Below are 22,433 nucleotides of genomic sequence, written 5' to 3'. Positions count from 1 at the left end.
ATGATTGATTTCTACATTTCCTTCATAACCGGCAAAAATACGCATGAATAGCTTTTAATACCTGAGAAAAAAAATTGTCAAAAAGCAATAAAATTCACGTGCAAAGATAAGTGACCATTTGGACAACATAGGTGATAAAATCAAACACTAAAAATTGATGTCAACACATACATTTTTAAGTTTCATTTATATCATGTATAATCTTATTTTACAAGTACTCAAATGTGATCTTAATATTAAACATATTAATAAAGTATTAAGGTATATTGTTCATTACACTTGAGTGAATTCTTTACTCCTATCTCTCCAGTGCAAAATTATTCTACTTTATATTTGCTATAAAACGGTCTTTCTTTGAAATTAGCCAAAAGACTGAGAATATTCTCGTTCTTTGATGACTATTTATTTTACTTTCTTTTAAAATGGACAAAGGATTTTTCATTACTTCCTATGCCTTACATCTTTCCTACAATCTTTAAGACACTTCAATATTAATAATAAATTAACACATTTGATTGAAATGCTTAGAATTTTAATTTAGGCATAATATTCTATTCTGTAATTAGTATTTATTGTGTGCAAAATTGCATTTGTCTAGTTTATCTGGAACTTTAAATTTTTATGTGCTTACCAAACTGAATAAATAATCCTGTGTTTAATATCTTAAATGTTGATAACTTATACTATATACTTATTTTTTCATTTTTTTCTTTTTTATTTAATACTGTACATCTATATTCAGATCTGGTGGGCTAGGAACTCTCTAGAAAGTCTCCATAGACCAAGTTTGTATCTTTTTCTTTTACCTCTGTCTTTCCAAATTTCTTGGAGTCCAGGAATACACCATGCCAGAGTTTATTCTTTCTTTCTTTCTTTCTTTCTTTCTTTCTTTCTTTCTTTCTTTCTTTCTTTCTTTCTTCCTTTCCTTTTTTCTTTTTCTTTTTTTTCCTTTTTTTAATACAGGGTTTTCTGGCTGTCCTGGAACTCACTTTGTAGATCAGGCTGCCCTCTAACTCACAGAGATCCACCTGCCTCTGCCTCCCAAGTACTGGGATTAAAGGTGTGCACCACCCCAACCTGGCTGCAGCTTTCATTATATTGAAGACCTGTCTCTTTAGTAAAAGATCTACTTGGCAATTAAATAACTTTCTCCTAGGATGAGTTGCTAAGTTCTTTTACCTAATATTTATTTTCCAGATTATTTAATTAAAATATCTGAAAGAAAGTTTAACATTATTATTTGTAAACTTATTAATTATGGGAGGGTTTGATTATATATATTTTTACTTCAAAACTTCCTATGACCTAGTAAGACCCATCACTTCAGCAATCTTGATTCTTCAACTCACTCAGTTATTTTTATCATATATTATATACTTCCTACCTCTCAAACTTCTGTCATTTCTTTCTTATCCCAGTCTAATTTCGTTGTTTTATTTCATCTACTCTTAAGTTTCTGACTGCTTGTTTATCTTTTAGAAGTTGAATCGCTGTGCTATGAAAGGGTTCTTCTATTGTCTTCTCTGTCACTAAATTGACTTGAGTTTATTATTAAGCTGGCCTCCAATTTGCCTTCTAAAGTAATTATCTGACAATTCAGCACTTATAAATTGAGAAGGTATACAGAATTGCAGTGCGCTCAATTTTCTTTGAGTTCGTATTATTTTTTTCAAATACTGTCTCAAAAAAACAAATGCATTTTGCTAGCATGAGGTCTGTTTGCACAGACTGATCTCTTTGGATGTTTATTATTTTTTTATTAACCTTCATTTTGACTGTAGGAGTAAACAAGCAAAGGAAATCAAGTTTCTGCAAAATAGTGTTGATGGGGCAGGAGCAGGCGAGCTGCCAGTCCCTGCAGGGTGTCAGGATAAAGCCCTCATTTTCTCTTAAGTCATATTCTTGACTTTAGGATCTAGGACCTAGTCCAGTTCATTCTTATTCATGTATGCAAAATATCTCTCAGGATTTAAGAATTTATGTGAACTTGTTTATTATAAATTGTTGTTACATATGTGCAAAGTAAACATGTAAATACAATCTGCTCTATATGTATAATGTTAACTGTATGTATGTTTTCAGGGCTGAACATTTGGTATTCGGTAACCAATTTGTGTTCTTTTCCCAAGGTAGGTAATTTCTCCCACTCTCAGCATTCCTGGATTGACTACAGATCAAGGGGGTTATATGGGAGGGTTTGGAAGGAGGAAAAGGAAAAGGAAAATGAAAACCATACAATTTTATTATAACCTAAAAAGAAAAATGCACACAAGAAAACTAAATGTGTGCAGTAGGTTTTATCTACATATTTATATGTGTGCGTATATATACATGAATTTTATAATAAAATATACTAATAGTTATAGTGAAGTGATGAATTTGAGATGTAATGAGAAGGGAACCACTGTCAGTTGACAAAACAACCATTCTAAAAAATTACAGCAAACTGCTAGGATAGTCTTCTTGAACATCTTTCAGGATACAAAATTTCATCTCACTTGTTTAAATAACAGTTGGAACCATTCTTTTCTTCATTCTCCATGTTGGGGAATATATGCTTAACTTGTCTAGAGTGTTCAGTTCTTCCAAGTAATAGATCTTCTTATCAAGGAAATTTCCAGAAATGAAACAAGGGCACTGCAGGACTCAGACCCAGAAACCAGGCAGATCACTCTAATATTTTATTCCATGATATAAGTTTTATCCCCTAATTACAAATAAAACTGACTGTCATTAATTCTATGAATATTGCTGGGTGCCTTTTGTCTACTTGACACAAACCTAGACATATCAGGGAAAAGTGAATCTCAATTTAGGAGTTGCCCCCAGGAGATTGATCTGTTCCAAGTGTGGGAGCATTTTATTTATTAATGATTGATGTGTGTGACTTGAGACCACTGTAGCTGGCAGTACCACCTCTGGGCATGTGGTCTGGATAGTATGAGAAAGAAATCAAGTAAGCAACTTTCTTCCATGGTTCATGACTCTACATCAATCTCAGTGATGACCTATGTTAGGGCTTGAAGAATTGTTTTCTTTTATAATAACTAAATTAAGAAAAATTATAATGCAGATATCTTTTATTATGTGTGTTTTCAAAGCTGTAATTGTTAACAAAAGAATAACTAACTAAATAGCTTTTGTGTCATGTAAGAATTCAACAAATTTATTAAAGCATTATTTAGTTCATTGAAAATGGTATCTTCTCAGAGACAGTGAGATGGCTCAGCAGGTAAAGGAATTTGCTGCCAAGCTACATGACCAAGTGTGATCTTGCACTCATAAAGTGAAATGACAGAATTGACTCTCTACAGGTCATCTTATAACCTCCAAACATAGCATAAGCATGCCCACACATACATCCACGTGTGCATATACTCACATATAGAAATGTAATATAGGTATATAAAAGGATGGCATGAACATATGAGTCTTCTGCGTGTTTATGATTTAAATACAAGACAGTCACGTGAAAATGTCTTCTAAAATACAGAAATAAATTCAGAAAAATATTATTTGTGAGAATAATGTGATCTATAATTAAGAGCTAAAATGAGAAGATGGAGTGTTACTTCTCTTAGTAGTTTTTTACATGGTGCTTTGTACTGGTCCAGTTAAATGGAATATTGCAAAGGTATCGAAATTGTGAATTCCAGCTTGAATTCAACTATGAAAAATATTGTGAGAGAGGTTATGAATACATTCTTAATGGGCAACTTCGTTGTTGTAAAAGTTAAGAGTTCAAAGAAGAACTTTAAGAATAAAATCCCAATAGATTTTTGAAAAATAAAAGCAGAAGAAATGAGGAGTTTGATACAGGCCAACCACAAATAAATATTTTTTCTATCACACACACACACACACACACACACACACACACACACACCAGCACTAGTTGAAAGGGAAGAGAAAGAAGAAGCAAGAATGGAACACGGAGGAAATAGAGGGACTGAGCTTTGGAATGATGAAAGAGGAGATAAACCAATTAGTACTATATGCAAGTTCCACCCTTACAATCACAGTGAACCTTGGAAAGCTGGGGTTGTCGCGGGGGGAGGGGGTCCAAACGACGTCTCTAGCGGGAGACTTCATCCCTTAGTCTTTTCAGAGGTCTCATTAGCACTGAAGTCAATTCACTGACTGCAGGCTGGCCATGCTCATGAGATGCTTCTAGAAGAAACTGATTCTGCTCTGTATGTGCACCACACACCCAGCTTCCCAAGCCCTTTTCAAGGATGTGGCTTCACTCCGGCATTTCAGTATAGCTTTCTTTACTAAACTGTGCATTCCGCATGAGAGAGGGTACATCCCCACGTAGTTCTTCCCCCTAATCCTGGAAACCGCTGAATATCCCCTTTTCAGCTGGGAGGCTTTCTGCTCCCCTCCCTCCGGGATCTTAGTAGGCTCTGCACCAATTCTACACTATCCCTTCCTGTTTTAAGTGGCGAAAGGCTGAACACTTCCATGCGTGAAAGTGGCCTGTCACTCTGTCCCGCTGTGCAGCTGTGATTGGCGGGAAGGACAAGTCCTCTGGCCCCGCCCCCGCCTGTCTTTGCCGCGCTCCGTGGGTTTTTTGCAAAGGTGGAGAGCCGAGATTCCGGCGCTTGGACTCGATGGAGCAGCATTTCCAATTTTGACTGCTGTTCTTCCTCGACCAGTGAGTCAGAGCCAAGAAAAGACGAGTCTTTTCTTGCTGAAAAAGCTTGGGGGAACTGTTGCTCAGGACCTAGGCACTCCTGACGCACCATCTCGATCTCACTTCCTTCTATGGCTTCACTGTGAAATCACTTGCGTGTTTGCAGTCCTGTGAATCCCTCTTCTCGGGGCTCAGAGGAGGGGTCCAGGAAAGCATCAAGTGTTCCAAAGGGAGGGTTTCAGAACGCTGCGGGAGCTGTCTGAGGTGCTGAAACCTTGTAAGCATTTTTCTCCACCAGCCCCAAGGGTTAGATGGCACATTTTCATTTCTGTTTTTCTGGTCCCTCATGCCTCGGATAAGACTCTTTCCAGGTTCGTGAATATCGCTCCGTATCATGGCCCACGTGAGACACTTTCGGACACTAGTTTCTGGATTTTACTTCTGGGAAGCCGCACTGTTACTGAGGTAAGTCTTCATGCATTAACAGTCTCATTAAAAGCTCAATGCATCAGTGCATTACTCTGCAACCACTTGTTAATGAGGAAGCTGAGAAATGTGTGATTCTGCACTGACTTACTGAAACTATCCTTTAAATCATACTTACCTCTTTAAAAGAGCCTTGTAATCTCTCTATTGAGACCGCTAGAAGCATGTAATTTTCTTTTATTTTCACTGATTGTGCATATTTAAGTAACTGAACTCTCCCCCATGGCACTGTTTAAAACCTAAAGATTTCAAAAACATAGGTATTTTTCCTTCTCACATATTTCTTTTAGATTATTCTTTGCAATGGTAAATTGTGTGTTCTGAATATTAATCTCTTTTAAAAAGTTATGAAACGTTAAGAATTTATAATTGGGGCATTATTAAATTAGAAAGAAAAACATAGGCACTTACAGATCAGAGAAATGTCATTTTTAATAGATGCAGAGGCTGAGTTACAAAGGAGTCTTTAAGGTACTACTTTGCAATGACCTAATTCAATACATGAAGGCAAAATCATTAATAAACCATCAGATATGTCCTATGCCTAAAGTTGTCTTTTGGAAGCAAGCAGCATAAAGGGCCTATCACCTTGCAAAATTATTGTGATATGACATTTTTTTGTTACACTCCAACTATTTTAGCAAGGCTTTCTACTTTATAATTACTTTGACGAGACTAAGGGAAGCTAGGCGGGAGTTCAGGTAACTGAGACCCCATTTTTAGTCAAACACTGTATAAAAACACAATTGTCACATAGATTTTTAAAGTAGCAACATTAATTGTCAGTTACTATTGTCATATAATTACTGTGGAATTTTCACTTTTCAATGGTGCCAAATTTAAATAACTGGAGCAAGTGAACTGGTTAAGAATATACAGGTTTCTATCTGGCGTGAGAATTCTTCTTTGTGATAGTAAATCAAGTTTTAATCCTATGGCACCTTAAATTGTATGACTCTCATGAGTTAGTTCCCTTCCAAAAGTCATACAGTTCTGGAATGCCTGTATGTAATACTTGAAATGATTAAGAAGAAAACTGCATTTGGTCCAAATGTTGACTGCCTTCTATACTGAGGTATTTAAAACATTCCAGATGACAGTATATTCAGTGAAAAGCATTTTAATATGATTTTATAAATTTCTGTAACATTTAGTTCGTAGACATTATATATAGGGAGCGCATCAAAAGTACGTAGAGCCTTCACGTATATGAAAATATTATGAAAAGTGGCACAAGATTCAGATTATAATAAACTGATCATTTTTCATTTTATTTTCCACTATAGTCCTTCCTAATGTTTATATCAAAGGTGACACTATGAAATTTTTAAAAAGCAGCAGTACTTATTAGATGTAAATTGATAGTCAGTAATTAAGACATAATTAGTCAATGATGTAAAATCTGTATAATGACAATTCATCACAGTCTTTTTATTGTAACTTGATATGATATCTTCATCATTGAATATTCAGATTTATGATATTGTCATTGAAATTTGCAAAAATCAATTAAATAATTACAATTTATCTTCAATAACATCAAATAATTAAAAAGTTAAAGAACAATCCAATCATAAATCTTTAGAAAAAGACTCCCCCAATAAAGAGCTTATTTCATACTTAAATTCTTCACCAATTTTCTTTCTTTCAAAAGAGAGGAAAAACTTTATCCAAAACTGGAATCAGATAAAAGTAGGTCATTATTCTGTGCAAACTTTAATACCATATGAAAAATAAGTGTTTTCACTCCCAGTGGTGGTTTTTAAAAGAGGATTTCTATAGGTACGAAAACTCGCCTTAATGAAGATGATGTATTCATGAAAGTTATTCTTTGTGAACAATATCTACTTGTGATGTATTAATAAAAAAAGAAAAGTGAGGCTGTTGATTTGAAACATGTACTTTGTTACTGTTAGCTAGAGTCAGGCTACAGTCCTATTGAGCAACAGAAATCATTACTTTAACATAATTCTATCTAGCAAACTCTTTGCAGATAATATAGAAGCAAGAGAAACAATCAAATACCAAATCATTTATAATGGTCATATTCAAATCACTTATACAGTGTTTTTTTAAGATTTTAAAAGTTTTCTTTAAATAGTATATACATTTCTAAAATAGACATATACATAAAATTTAGATAAGGTTTTCAGAAAGGGAACATGCCTATGTGAAGAGATCACAAACCAAGAATTATCAATAACACACAGGTGCCCACCCGAACCACCATCTCAATCATCACCTTTCCCAGAGGTAATTGCTATCCTAATTTATGCCACAAATATGCTTTTCTTACTTTTGTACATTATAAATATATAATAACTTGTATGTGATTCATTTTTCAGAACACTATGCTTGTATGATTATCCAGGGGCCTGCATTAGCAGGAACTTATTCTCATTAAAGTATAGTGTACATGTAGGATCACATGACAGTCAACTTATCCATTGCTCTCTTAATGAATTCATGAACTATATTCAAGGACTGGTATGGGCTAATGTAATTCTACAACGAATATCCTTGAAGATGTTGTGTGTGTGTGTGTGTGTGTGTGTGTGTGTGTGTATACAGACACGTGAATGTGCACACACGTGTGCATGCATGTATTTGAGTACTGTGTATGCCCTGATATTTTCTCTAGAAGAATTGCTAGGTCATAGGGCAGTCATGAGTGTGGTTGCACGAGTATAATAAAGTTTGGTAGATGCTGTCATCTTCCCAAAGCACTTGTACCTAATTCTATTCCAATAAGTAGTGTCTGAGTTCCTCTTGCTTACTAATACATAACTAGATTAAGGCTAAGATATTATACAAATGTTTAATGTTTTCCTAGATGACTATTGCAAGACTACAGACTTTTTATGCTTAGTAATTAACTTTAATAAAATTAGTCAAAGTTATCAGAACAAAATATTTATTACCACAATGCAATTACACCTATCTATGAGGAAGGAAAGTCAGGTTTGGTATATTTTAAAGAAAATGGTTCTTTAAATAAGTTTATGTTTCAAAATTATATAGACATAGAATATTAGTTTCTAAGTGTTGAAGGTGTTAAAGTTTTCTAGTTTTGCTAAAATATTGTTGTTTCATTAACTACTTCTCTGGGGATTTTAGTTTTCATCTTAATAAAAATCAGAAACAAAATGTCACTGTTCAGTTCTCTTTGAAATGCAGATCAGTGATGATTAAGATGGGCTTGCAGAATAAAAGCCAAAAGCATAAAACCGCAAACAAAATTTTCTTTAACGTGGTGAACCACAGATTACACCATTTAATTTCTTTTCTTTATAGAGGACAAACAGAGGCTTGCTACTTGAATAAATTATAACATTTTCTGACTAAACATGCCTGTGTAGACTTCAGAGATCAATGCCAATGAGGAAACATGTCCTAATGCATTACTTCAAAATATTTTCTCATTTAAAATTTTTGGTTTTTCTTTTTATTATGCTCCAGATGATGAGAACAATCCGTTGAAGTGGCTCTTCTGGGGAGATCTGTTTTCTTATGTAACATACTGAAAAACAACATATTTTAGAGAATAAATTTATGTTTTATTACATGGGGCTCCATAGACTCAATAATTTTTATAGTTTTAATGAATTATACTTCAATAATAATTATTCTGATTTGGATGAAAAATATTATGTAGAGATGAATCATAGCTTAGCACTCTGTTCTATCTGTGTTGCATGTAAGAGAGGAAATACTCTTTTCTTCTATACACTTTATTCTTTTTTATTCACACAACTCCATACCAAGGTAGGCCAATCAACAATTGTGTTCTCATGTATAATGTTAAGAATTTTAGTATGATTCATTCACCAAAATCTGTACATGTGGTTGTGTGCCAAAAATGGCTAGTTATGCTCAAATGGGGAGCTGTTGCCTTGAAGTGTAAGACTTAAAGCACAGAAGAGAGTGTGAAGTGGGGAGGATCAAGGGTCAAGAAATGGACAAACTCTGTTTTCTGGAACATGAGGTGGGAAGCTATTGATAGGCTTGATGGTTGATTTAGATCATGTCAAATATGTGCTCCGTTCAAATATTTTTGAACAATAGGTAAATTGTAATTATACAGTGTATGTTTAAGGAATGGTGATTGACAAAGTTACTAGAAGAAAACACAGTTTATAATTTATGATCAAATTCTTCTTGTTATAATTATTAACATGGCTGACATAAAAAAACATCAGGGATGGAGAAATGGCTCAGATCAAGGTGCTTGTTGCTAGACCATATGGCCCAGGTCACAATCCTAGAAACAACATAGTAAAAGGGGAGAACAGACTCCTAAACATCCTCTGACCTCCACGCATGTGTTCCAATATACACATACTTAAAGGAACATAGACACACACAAGTAAATATATTGAATTATAATAAATTCTATCTGATAGGGAGGTAATACAATAGAATTAAATATGAATAAAATTAGAAGCAATTGACTTAATTATTGCTATTGTAGGTATAGTGTTAGATTAGAACTTGGATCAAAATAGTTATGTATTTCTCACCTCCAGAGACAGAGGATCCTTCCAAATTATAGGCAATGATTGGATGTAGTGTCATCTTTGTAGTCTGAGTTATTCAAGAGTCTGAGATAGATAGGAGAGTTACTTGAACCAAAAGAATTTCCTGATGAACCAAATTAACATAACAAAACTCAGTGTAAAACCATGTAGGCAATCCTAAAGTTGATAATATAAACTAGTCTATCTTGGTGGTAAAACCAAGTAATTGAGTTACTGAGGAGGTCTAAGAAAGAAAGACTGGAAAGTCAAGGTTTTCCTGGGCTACAGAAGTTGACTCTGTATTAAAACTAAAATTAATTAATTACTTAATTTAAAATAAATAAGTAAAATAAAGCTGTGATATAGTTTAATAGGTGAACACTTACAAAGTAAGTATAGGTACTTTGTTTAATATGCAGTACAGAAATTTAAAAAAATCAAAATGATGCAAATACTGACATAACTGAATATTGCAAGAAAAAATCTTTAAATGGACATTTGTTTTATATTTTAGAAACTACATTTTTTTCTTCAAAAATTTGTCTTAAATATTAGAATCCCACTGAATGTTTGGGTCAATTTCAGACAGGGGCCACTGAAGTGGTTAAGAATGTTTCAGGCTGAGATGCTACCTTTATGTCCTGCAATTCCTTTGGTCTGTAGTGATTTGTGGTAATTTAACTGTCACAAATGTAGATTTTAGCAAATGTACATAAAAAGAATACAAATAAACATGTGTTAAAAATATATTCATAACACAAATGTAGAACAATGAGATGGCTCAGCATAAGAGTGCCAGACTCAGGTCCATGCACCTGAACTTGTGTGCTTGCAAGCACGAGCACACACACACACACACACACACGCACACACATGCACAAATACACACATACACCTTTTCCGCATGCTAGGGTTCATATGGGGTTTGTGCCTAGTCTTATTGTAACTTGTTATGCAGTGTTCACTTGATATCACTGGGAGGACTACTCTTTTCTGAATGGAAATGAAGTGGCTCTGTGTTAGAGGGGAAATGTCAGGGAGAACTGGGGGCGTGAAGGGAGGGAAAACTACCGTTAAGATTTAATGTATGAGAGAAAATAAATTAAAAAATAAAAATGAGAAAGAAAATACATAAATGTTCAATGAGGTCAGAACACAGAGATCAGTGGAATTAAGAAGCATTTTGCAGCCAGGCAGTGGTGGCGCACGCCTTGATTCCTAGCACTCAGGAGGCAGAGACAGGAGGATCTCTGTGAATTCAAGGACATGTGGTCTACAAGAGCTAGTTCCAGGACAGGCCTCAAAACTACAGAGAAACCCTGTTTCTAAAATCCAGAAAAAAAAGAAAGAAAAAGAAAAAAGAAAAAAGGAAAAAGAAGCGTTCTGTTCAGAACTCTTACACTTTGTGACATGCACAATGGATCCTCACTGCTTCTCCTACAAAGCTCCTCTCTAATTCTTTCTCGTATGTTTTTCTTTATATTTAGACTGCCAATGCTCACTGAAAACAGCTAATACAGGCACATGTCTGCATCGAACTGTGATTCACTGGTTGTCTTTGCTTTGTTGTCTCATATTCAAGAATGGTACAGCTTGTAGCTTTGTTTTGTTTGGAGAAGTAGCCAGGAAAAAGGAAAAATAAGCTACCCAATCTGGTTTTAATTGGAGGCAGGAACTCTATTGAGGAGTGCAAACACAGAGGTGAACTTATGCTAAAACTGCATGCCAACGACACACTTGCCAAAATCAGTGTTCTCATTCTCAGATGCCCTCAGAAGAAGAAACTGATAAATAGATGTAGCCCTATCATGGAACATTTCTGAAATGCAGAAAATCTCCATACTAGACATTCTTTTGTAAGAAAGGAAGGGAACTGGTAATTCACAGTCAATTTAGTCCAAGGAAGTAGCCTTGGGGTGAAGTTAAAAATGACATAAAGCCTAAATTTATTAGGACTGTTAGAGTGCTAATGGATGGAAGAATTTCAAAGGCAATTGGTCAAGGCAACCACATGTATTTTCTACATCTAATATAGTAAACCTGGAGATAGTTTTGACCATTTTACAAACTTACTAATGTATTATGATTTAGGCACAGCTTGCGGATAGCTGGGCCATCTAACTCTTACCTAACTATGAGAACATCTGACAAGCTTTTACAATGGAGAGACAGCCTGAAGATTTAAAAATTCTCCATATTGAGGCTTTTTTAAATTGAGAAATAATAATATATATTTGCTTCACAATTTTATTAATAAAAATGTTTTAATAATAAAAGTTAAAATGTTATTTTCTTTCTCCTATCCAAACTAAGCTTGGTCTCCCTACATATGCATATGCAAATATTAGAACCTGAGTTTAGGTTTTATTTACTTTTTTTACTATTTTTTACATTTTAGATGAAATTCCTGCCGTATCTGAATTATGATTTAAATCAGGAACAGTTTCCAGTCTGTTGCTCCATACATGAAGGTCAAATATCCCAGGTTAAAATTGCTTTGAAAGTTATTCCTGGATACTTGTTTGGTTTTATTAAAATGAGTAGATTAATGGTTACATTAGCTTTCTAAGGTGCAAAACCTTAGTTCAGAAGCTACCTTTTGTCAGTTACTGTGCACACACAGCATCACTTCTGTGCACGCACAGCATCACTTCTGTGCTTGTGTTTTAGTTTCGTCCCAATTTTCTCTAAATGTAAAAATTATAAATTCATCAAGGTTGGGCACATTTCAAAACAATGATATATCTCTATAATGCTTAATTCAATGTCATACATATCAACAAACAGTAAAAAACCTGAGATGATATTTGCTTATATACCATATGTTATGAAAAGTAAGTTTCATATTCAATATCTTATTTGAAATATACCAAACAATTATCACTAGAAAATATTACCTACTAGAAGGGAAGTCAAAACCCGTAAGTGTAGACATTGGAAAGTTCTTGAGACTAGTAACGGATTTGTTTGTTTTTACTTCATGGGAACTTGAAATTCTGTTATGCAAGGCAATATAAATTGTTTTACAATTGTTCAACTATTATTAATATCCTTTCTCAGTTATTTCTATTATTTCTTTTTAAAGATTATTTTCTATGTATTATTCTATTATTGTATATCGCTTGCTCATGTACTCTCATGCATTAATACTAACAATTTAAAACCCTGTACAAGTAAAAAATTCCCCCGCCAAACTTCTTTGGGCTACTGATATGCCATAGTCTAATCATTGCCACTCTGTTGTGATAGCTCTTATGGTAAAATTGTACAGCTATATCACCTGGAGTTATAACTGAGAAATAAATTATATATTTGCTTATTTTGATTGCTATGTCTTTACAGCTTTGACAGTAAACAAATCATGTCATTTAACTACTAATTTTCTTTAACATGAAGTAGTTCTGAAAGCAAAGAAGCAAGGATTAGTACGTTCTCTTTTCAAAGAAATATAGTTGTAAGAAGCCAGTAGGCTTTCTGAAAATACATTTTAAGTCACAACTTCCCCAACTAATGTCACTATTAGATGCCTGTCATAATCATATAATATATGTTTGCTAAAGAATATTAGGGACACCATCACTGTATTTTTAAATAATTTAGACTGCAGATACCAGTTTTGATAATAGGTACATGTGAAATCTCATATGTAAAGTTATAAAGTTCTTTTAAAGCAGAACTTCAGTAGGTAGTGTTGATGTTTGCTGTAGAAATCCTCCTGTTAGGCAAGCATATCCTGTTAGGTAAACATAGAAAGTCAAGTGTAGCTTCTCTAAGATACAACCTCGGATCTTGTCCCTAGTCTCAGTGACAGCATCTCGTCATGTGCCAGTGCTGCTTGATCCAAAGGCATAGTGGTTGCTTGAGTGTGCCCCAAACAAAGTGTAAGTTCTTTCCAGACAAAGTCAGCAACATATTCCTAGTCCCTCTCCATGACTTCCATAAATCTCTTACACACTAAGATATTTATGGAAGGTCTCTTGACTTCTGGAGAGAAATCCTTTGTCATGTTTACATTTCTTAAAAGTAAATTAACACTTTCAAAAGGACCATTCTCTTCAAGCATAACCATAGACACTGTTACCTTTTTCTTCCACCATTCAAGGAAAAATTTGGTGAGGAATTTAGTGTAATAACTTTCTCCGTTAATATTTTTATGTGAGATTGTTTACTGCGCGGTGGGTCACTCTCCTTTATTTCACAGAAAAGAATTTCCAGTTAAATGTGTTCTCATTCTTCCTCTTCCCCACCATTCTCTTATGCATGCCTCCCTCCCCGCCTGCCCTCTTCTACTGCATGAAGTCACTTTCCCTCCATTTCTTTACCCATGCCTCCCTCCCTTGTTCCTATTGAAGGCCCTCCCTGCCTGCCTTTCTCTACTGCATGAAGTCACAGTGACGGTCTCCCTTTCACGTGCTGGTAAAAAATAAACCACATCTCAATCATGGGGTACATCCTTAGATCAGTTTTTATGTTTTGTCATTTACTATCATGGATGTATGTGTTTGTGAGTGAATGTGTGCATGTACTGAAAAGCAGAGAACAAGGGGTGTCGTCTTAGCCACCATCTGCCTTATGTATGTAAGCTTGTATTTTTTGTATTATTTTCTTTTGCTTTGCTTTATTAAATAGAAGCAAAACTCAAAGATTTAGTTGGTAAGTGAGCCTCAGGGGCTTCTCTCTGTTTCTGCACTGCTAAGATGGCAGATGTCTAGTACCACACCTGGCCTTTTTACAAGAATTCTAGGGTTTCAGATTCAGATCCTCTTAAGTGGGTGTCATATGCTTTACTAACTATGCTATTACCCAACCCCCACATTTACTTCTGATAATGCATCTGAATGAGAAAAAAGAAACACAACCGGGAGACCACTCTGAACACCAGGCAGATATTAATCAATTGTTAATTAACATATTGAAGGTCACACTTAAATTTCTCTCAAGTCTGTTACAGCTCTCATCAGAGTCACTGGCATGCTTTCAGGTCCCTAGATAACGGGGGAAAATGCTGACAGCATAAGATATTTGTTTCATATATATATATATATATATATATATATATATATATATATATATATATATATATATATATATACATATATATATATATATGAAACATACATATATATGAAACTATTTCCAAGAAATATTTATTGCCAATAATCACTGGAAATATAACCATAGATAACTGCCAAAAGTAGTAACAGTTACGAACAATGAAAAAAAGCAAGACACATTCTTTTCGGGTGTGGAAACAAACAAAAACATCTTCCTAAGGAAGAAGAAAATTTAAATGTACACAGAACTCTAAATGGGACCTGAGAAGGAAGAAACGAGGGCGTACTATTTCAAGTGGAAGCTGTTTCATTAGCATGGACAACATTTCAAAAACAAAACAAAACAAAAATCAGAGGGTATAGTTAGCTTCATAGTGTCATTTCTACCACAGAGGCCCACATTTTCTCTTAAATAAATGCATACATTATGCTATTTTTGGACTATCCTCTCCTAGAAAATCTGTAGGATTTCAACGAATGCTTTTTAAAATCATGTTTTCTCTATTACAAAATGTTTTGTTTGCTTTCCCTTGAGAGTAAGGGAAGATGATATTCTGAAAAGCTAATACATCGCGTGCATTTGGTACATGCATTTATTAATTTCTATCACTTAAATTCTGTTTACTCTATGCATAGTAAGTTTATGGAGCAAACTTTAAAGGGAACTGAGGTTATGGCTAAGTCAGTATAGAGTTTCCTGATCAATGAAGAATACCCTAATTCTCTCTTTAGAACCTTTGTGCTGTTGCACAATTGCAATCCCAGCACTAAAGAGGAGGGGACACATGATCCCAAGGATTAATTGGCCAGAAAGTCTAGTTAGATTGATGTGATCCACATCCCAGTAAAAAGCCTGTTTCAAAAATACATATGGCATCTGAGGGCAACGTGAAACATTTTCCTCTGGCATTGGCAGGCAAATATACACATGTACACACATCCACACCCATAGTAACCTGCATACAAATAGATTTATGACACACACAGACATACACACGTGCACACACATGAGCACACACACACACAATTACACATAGGTTTATGAATATTCATAATGCTAAAAAGTGATTATTTTCTTGACCAGAGTTTTAAAAAAATGAAGATATGTCAGGTAACCCTAATTCTGAGAACTTTTAAACAGTGTTTCTTTATAAACTACTTACTTGCTAATAATAACTCTCAGATGCATTGAATGCTATATCTGTAACTTATTCAATGATCCTCTAATGAAAGATTTTTCTTTAGTCCGCTGACATACTAAAAATACCTTTCCATGTACAGCACATCCTTCAGTCTAATACAAGTAAATGAACTTCTTTGTGTCCCTTTTGTCTCTTATTTTATGTACTGGGAAAAATAGAAGCAGCAAGGATTATCTAGATTAGACTATTGTGCATCTTACTCTTCTTCAAGTTGTTACTTTGTAAGGATCTTAAAATACTTGAAAAGACTTTTGAATCTCCTTTTTTCCTCCCTGAAACCCTTGGGATTTAGGTTATCTCTTTCTTCCTGAAAAATCTTAAACAGTGGGTTAAATCAAAGACAGTAATTCTACAACAACTCTCTGCTGGTGTCTTCAAGATTATAGTAGAATTGAATCTTATTTTTATCCCGAGTTTTACTCTTTAACATTATATAAAACTCAAATTTTGTTTTACTTCAAAAATTCAAATTTCTTATCATTTTCCATGCATATATATTTCATATATATTAACACAGAGCTGAATCTGTATTGGAAAAGTTTTATGGATATAAAATATATGAAAGACATGGAGAAAACTAAGATCTAAGCTCTGAGTGCAATGAATGTAAAACTGCAAGCCTTCATAAGAAACAGCTTATTTTAGATTCTTTTTTTTTCTAAAACAGAAAGTCTTACATTTTATCTGCTCTCTGAATTCATTTGTGAGGACACATCTAAATAAGAAACTTGGAGACAATACTCCAGGTCAAACTTCATTTCTCATTTTGAAAGGCTCAATGACCTTTCTAAGAAAGAAGTGATTGTTTCAGCTATGCTACTTTTAAAGTATAATGTATACAGCTGTATGCATCTACAGAATACAATTTTAAACTGACATGATTGAAATGTGATCATCTTCCTTTGGCAGAAATATATACTGAGCATTGCAGTGATAACTCTTTATTTATTTGATATATATGGCCTGGATTTTAAAATATATTTTATAACAAATACCTGATGTAGGAGAGTCTTCTACCTATCTGTTGCTTTCATTTGTTAATTAATAAAGAAAACTGTCTGGCCTGATAGGTCAGAACATAAGTAGGCAGGGAAGACAGAACTCAATTCTGGGAGACAGAAGCAGAGTGAGGCAAAGTCAGAGAGCCACCCACCGTGAAGCTGCCAGATCAGACATGCTGAATCTTTCCCAGTAAGCCACGACCTCATGGTAACATACAGTTTATTAAAAATGGGTTGAATCAATATGTGAGAGTTAGTCAATAAGAGCCTGGAGGTAATGGGCCAGGCAGTGTTTAAAAGAATACAGTTTCCATGTAATTATTTCGGGTGTAAACTGCCAGGTGGCAGTATGCATCCTGCCGTTCCATTTTACATGAGGGGCCTGCTCGTTGAGGTTTCTGTTCCTCCCGATACCCCACAGCTGTCAAGCCCCAAAGAAAATCACACAAAAATCTCCATAAGTTATAAAACTGATTGTTCCATTAGCTCAGGCTTCCTATTAACTCTTGCAGCTTATATTAACCCATTATTCTTATCTATGTTAGCCATGTGGCTCAGTACCTTTTCTGGCGGGGCAGGTTACATCTTGCTTCTCTGTGGTCTGGGCAGGAATGGAGGAATGGGTTTCCTCCTTCCTAGCCTTCTCCTGTTCTCATCGCCCCACCTCTAGTTCCTATCTGGTTGACCCGCCTGTGCTTCCTGCCTGGCCAATCAGCATTTTATTAAAATATATTATTGACAGAATGCAGATAATTCTCCCACACCAAATACCCACTATATTCATACATATAAGAGTTATTTAATTATAGCAAAAATTATCATTAAGGTCAGATGGCATTTATTTGTGAGGAATTCAAGGTGATTAATAACATCAATTTATGGAAGTTATATTTCTGTCACTTTTTAAGACAGAATCCATTTAGGAACCTGTTGAAGGAGCAGTGGGCTGCATTCCTGCCTGGATCCCAGCTAGCTTTACCAGAAATAGTTACATGGAAACTGTATTCTTTTAAACACTGCCTGGCCCGTTGTCTTTAGCCCCTTATTAGCTAACTCTCACATATTAATTAACCCATTTCTAATAATCTGGATATCACCACGAGGTCGTGGCTTACTGGGAAGATTCTAACCCACCTCCATCTCGGAGAGGAGAGCCATGGCATCTGCCTCATTGCCTTCTTCCCAGCATTCTGTTCTGTCTACTCCACCTATCTAAGCTGCTGTCCTATCAAAGGCCAAGGCAATCTCTTTTTTAACCAATGAAAGTAACACATAGACAGATGACTCTCCTCTATCAGGAACCCATGGTCTGGAACTCTCTGTGCAGAGCAGAACACCTTAAGACTTATAGAGAACCACCTGTTTTGGCCTCTCAAGTGCTGAAATTAAAGGTTTACACCACAACACCAGATTTTGTTTCAAAATTTTTAATGAAAAAAAACAGAGTATGAGGAAGGGAAGGAATATTATCAATACATACTTATGACAATAGTTAATAATAAATAAAAAACAGAAATAGAAGAAGCATGAACACCAAGGTTGGCATGGTACAAACCTTTTTTATCCTTTTCTTTTGCTGTTCTTGACATGGAATTGTTTCCTTGAGGTGTAGGATAAAGAGAAACAGCAGAGGAAGTTCAATTTTAGAACAATAGCAAAGCTGTAAAGTTTCCCATTTCCCAGTCAAGTGTCAAGATCTAGCCTGTACACTCAATACAGAAATTGCATAGTTACATTATATTTGGAAGTACCTTAGTATCAGGGCTAGAGATTCTGCCTTGTGGAACTCAGACTTTAGCTAGAGAAAGAATGATTTATGGATCAACAGGAAGAAGCATTATCAGATTGAGATTCAGGCATGTCTCTCAGAAAAAAAAATAACTAAAGCAAATAGGGAAGAAAATTATTTCATCATTGGAAAGAGGTAATCTGTGTTATACAGAAATGACAGTATTATCAATAGTATAAAATATTCTAAAATTAAAGAAGGAACCATACACACACACACACACACACACACACACAAGGAGGAAAAGATTTACAACTAATTGCATGTGGGAAACAGAGAGTAACATAGGAGAATGATCATAAACACACACACACACACACACACACACACACATGCACACACTTAAGAAGAGTAAATGACAGCACCCAGGCAAAAATAGCATATAAAGGAAAGTAACAGGTGTGTAGAGAGACTTGTGAATCAAATTACAAAGACACACAAACACACTCACACATGCAATGCACATACAAAAGGAGACTGAGAAAGAGATGTAATATCCATTACTCTCCTAGTTAGTGAAGAACTTCAGAAGTGGTTTATAAGAAATGGAAATTTGCATGATTGGATACCTATTATACTGTGCAGAGTGCATAGCACTTCTCATACTTAACAGCAAGCATTCAATTGTTTTAATGAAAAGCCTGGTGGTCCATATAGACCCCTGGCTCATAGACTCTTTCTAGTCCTATATCATATCACATACCCTGAGGACTGAACTATGGGGATTAGCAGAGCATACCTGCATCCATTATGACAAGCTAATGAGGAGAAAAAATGAAGGAGCCAATAGACAGAGCTCTTGTTAGCTTTGTTTTACTTTTAATTTCTATTTATTCAACTATTTTTTAATAGAGAGGACTTGGTAGGTGTAGCATGAGGGGGCCGGCTTGTTGGGGTTTCCATCCCGCCCGGTACCACACAGCCGGCAAATCCCAAAGAGAAATCACACACAAGACTCCATAAGGTTATAAACTGATTGGCCCATTAGGTCAGGTTTCTTGTTAACTCTTATAACATATATTACCCCATTATCCTTATCCATGTTAGCCACATGGGCTCAGTACCTTTCTCAGTGTGACAGCTTACATGTTGTCTCTTCGGTGGTCTGCGCAGGAGTGGCAGAGGAACCTCCCTGCTTCCCAGAATTGCCTGTTCTCATTGCATCACCTCTACTTCCTGTCTGGTTTTCCCGCCTATACTGCCTGATTGGCCAATCAGCATTTTATTAAAATATGATTGTCAGAATACAGACAATTCTCCCGCACCAGGTAGGGGCAGGAAATTTATACAACCACTTAGAACCTTTCTTCAATTTTGTCATGTACCTATCTAAAACTGGATAGAACCTGTAAGAATTATTTACTAGATCAAAAATTGGCAGTTTGAGTTTGTTGTCTGTAGAAAACATGTCGACGAATTAGGAAATGCTTTGCAATAGAAAGTCAGCAGAAAAGGTGAACAAAGGTGGAGAAGGGCTGTAAGACAATAGCTGAAAGGTAAATTTTGAAACACTCGAGGTCAAAGTCTTTGGCACTAAAAATGAATGGTAGACTAGGTACATCATAAGCTGTAGAGATGGGAGTGGTTCTAGTTTAATAATTAAGACAATTGAATGGTAAATTATTCTTTTGTCTACTGTAGCATGATTAATAAAAACCCAGAGACAGAAATTGGGGTTCGACATGTAGGTCAGAAAAGCATAACAGTCAGTCACTGGCTTTTACATCTACTTCAGTCCAAAATGGCATCTGCCTCTAGACATCCTCAGAATGAGACTGTCTCAGTGAGAGCTGTCTCCTCCTGTCTTATATTCCTCTCTATTGCTGGGATTAAAAATGTGGCTATTGGAACTGAAGGTGTGTGTCACCACTGCCCGGTTTGTAAGACTGATCAATGTGGCAATTTTACTTTCTGAACTTCAGGCAAACTTTATTTGTTAAAAGAAAATAAAATATTACTACAATCAACAAAGATGAAGATGAACAGTAAAGCAGACTGGGTATGGCCACTCAACTAATTACAAAAGCAACTCTGTTCACTCTGTGTCACTGCGGAAAAGTATTGCTGTGGATATAGCAAAGACCCAGACCAAAGTTGCTGCAGCAGATGGCAATTATGAGGGAGGAGGCTGAGGATCAGAGGGTAAGGTCTTTATTAGGTCATATTAATTTGGGTGACAAAGCCATGAATAGAACTCATGCAACCTCATTAACACCAACTGCTTATTTTTTCTAAAGAATTTCATGTAAGTCTGCTCTAATGAAGGACAACCACAACAAAAGACAAACCTTCACTCTTTCAAAGGTGATAGGCAGACCGGCTGTGTAGCACACCTCTAATAATAGAATTTGGGAGACTAGCCAAAGGCTAGCTGCAATTAAAGATCATCCTGGGGTGTAGAATAAGACTAATTCACAAATAAAAACAAAATCAACATCAAAACAAATTTAAAAGGAGGGCCTTAAAATATGAGACTTAATTAGAAACAAGATTTTTTGACTAATCTTTCTACTGATAAAAATAATAACCAACTTCAACTTCAACCTTTTTACTTCTGTTATACTATTTCATGACTGCCTGAAAGCATGAAATCTTCAGTTGTATTTAGTTTTTTATTTAGTTTTGTTTGTTTGTTTGTTTGCGTGTTGACATGATCAGTCCATTATCATAAAACAGTATGTATGACATGCTTTATTTAATATAAACAGAGTCTCTTATTCTGTAATATAGGACTAAATACTTTTATATCACCCCACAAAAGATATGCATATATGTCAAAGGATAAATAGAGGATAAGGGTGAAGGCAGAGGTGCAGGTGAGGGCCTGAGAAAAAGAAAAGATTTGGGGATATGGGAGTTTGTTACTAATACTGTATGCCAGCTTAAGTATAAAGTGACTATTAGCTTGTAGCATCCTTGATTGTGACTTTTTGATTTCACTTTTAATTCTAAAAATGAATACAGTCCAATAAAAGTCTTGAAGTCTAGTTTTTAATTTTAGCTGTTGAAAACACTCATAATAAGTAGAGCTAATACCCATACTCAAGTGTTCCACGTAATAAATACAGAAGGAACATTGCCAAACTCTTTTCATGAGGCTACATTACCCTGATACCAAAACCAGACAAAGACTCAACCAAGAAAGAAAATTACAGACCAATTTTACTCATGAACAAGAATGTCAAAATACCCAATAAATTACTGGCAAACCGAATCCAAGAACACATCAAAAATTCATCCACCATAATTAAGTCAGCTTCAGCCCAGAGATGCAGGGCTGCTTCAACATATGAAAATCTATCGATGTAATCCATCACATAAATAAACTGAAAGACAAAAACCACATGATCATTTCATTAGATGCTGAAATAGCATTGGACAAATCTAATACCCCTTCATGATAAAGGTCTTGGAGAGATCAGGGATACAAGGAACATTTCTAAACATAATAAATGCAATACACAGCAAGCCAACAGGCAACATCAAATTAAATGGAGAGAAACTCAAAACAATTCCACTAAAATCAGGAACAAAATAAGGATGTACACTTTCATCATATCTCTTCAATATAGTTCTTAAAGTTATGACTATAGGAATAAGATTACAAAAGGAAATCAAGGGAATCAAATTGGAAAGAAAGAAGTCAAAGTTTCATTATTTGCAGATGATATGGTAGTATATATAAGTGACCCCAAAATCTCTAGCAGAGAATGGCTACAGCTGGTAAATACCTTCAATAAAGTGGCAG

At 35.2% G+C, this 22,433-nt stretch overlaps 1 protein-coding gene across 2 annotated transcripts in view; it reads left to right on the top strand.

Moving 5' to 3' along the window:
- Positions 1-4,579: 4,579 nt before the first annotated feature.
- Positions 4,580-22,433, top strand: part of Glra3 (glycine receptor alpha 3) — a 165,382-nt gene continuing 147,528 nt past the window's right edge. For both annotated transcript variants that reach the window (XM_087901195.1, XM_087901196.1), the window contains exon 1: positions 4,580-5,101. In XM_087901195.1, the coding sequence (XP_087757321.1) occupies positions 5,031-5,101 (71 nt within the window). In that variant the 5' untranslated portion in view covers positions 4,580-5,030. The remainder of the gene's footprint in view (positions 5,102-22,433) is intronic.

Source organism: Myodes glareolus, chromosome 23 (genome assembly GCF_982192425.1).
Source record: "Myodes glareolus chromosome 23, mMyoGla1.1, whole genome shotgun sequence".
Lineage (NCBI taxonomy): Eukaryota > Metazoa > Chordata > Mammalia > Rodentia > Cricetidae > Myodes > Myodes glareolus.
Note: the sequence above shows the minus strand (reverse complement) of the source record. Positions and strands in the feature narration are given on the sequence as shown.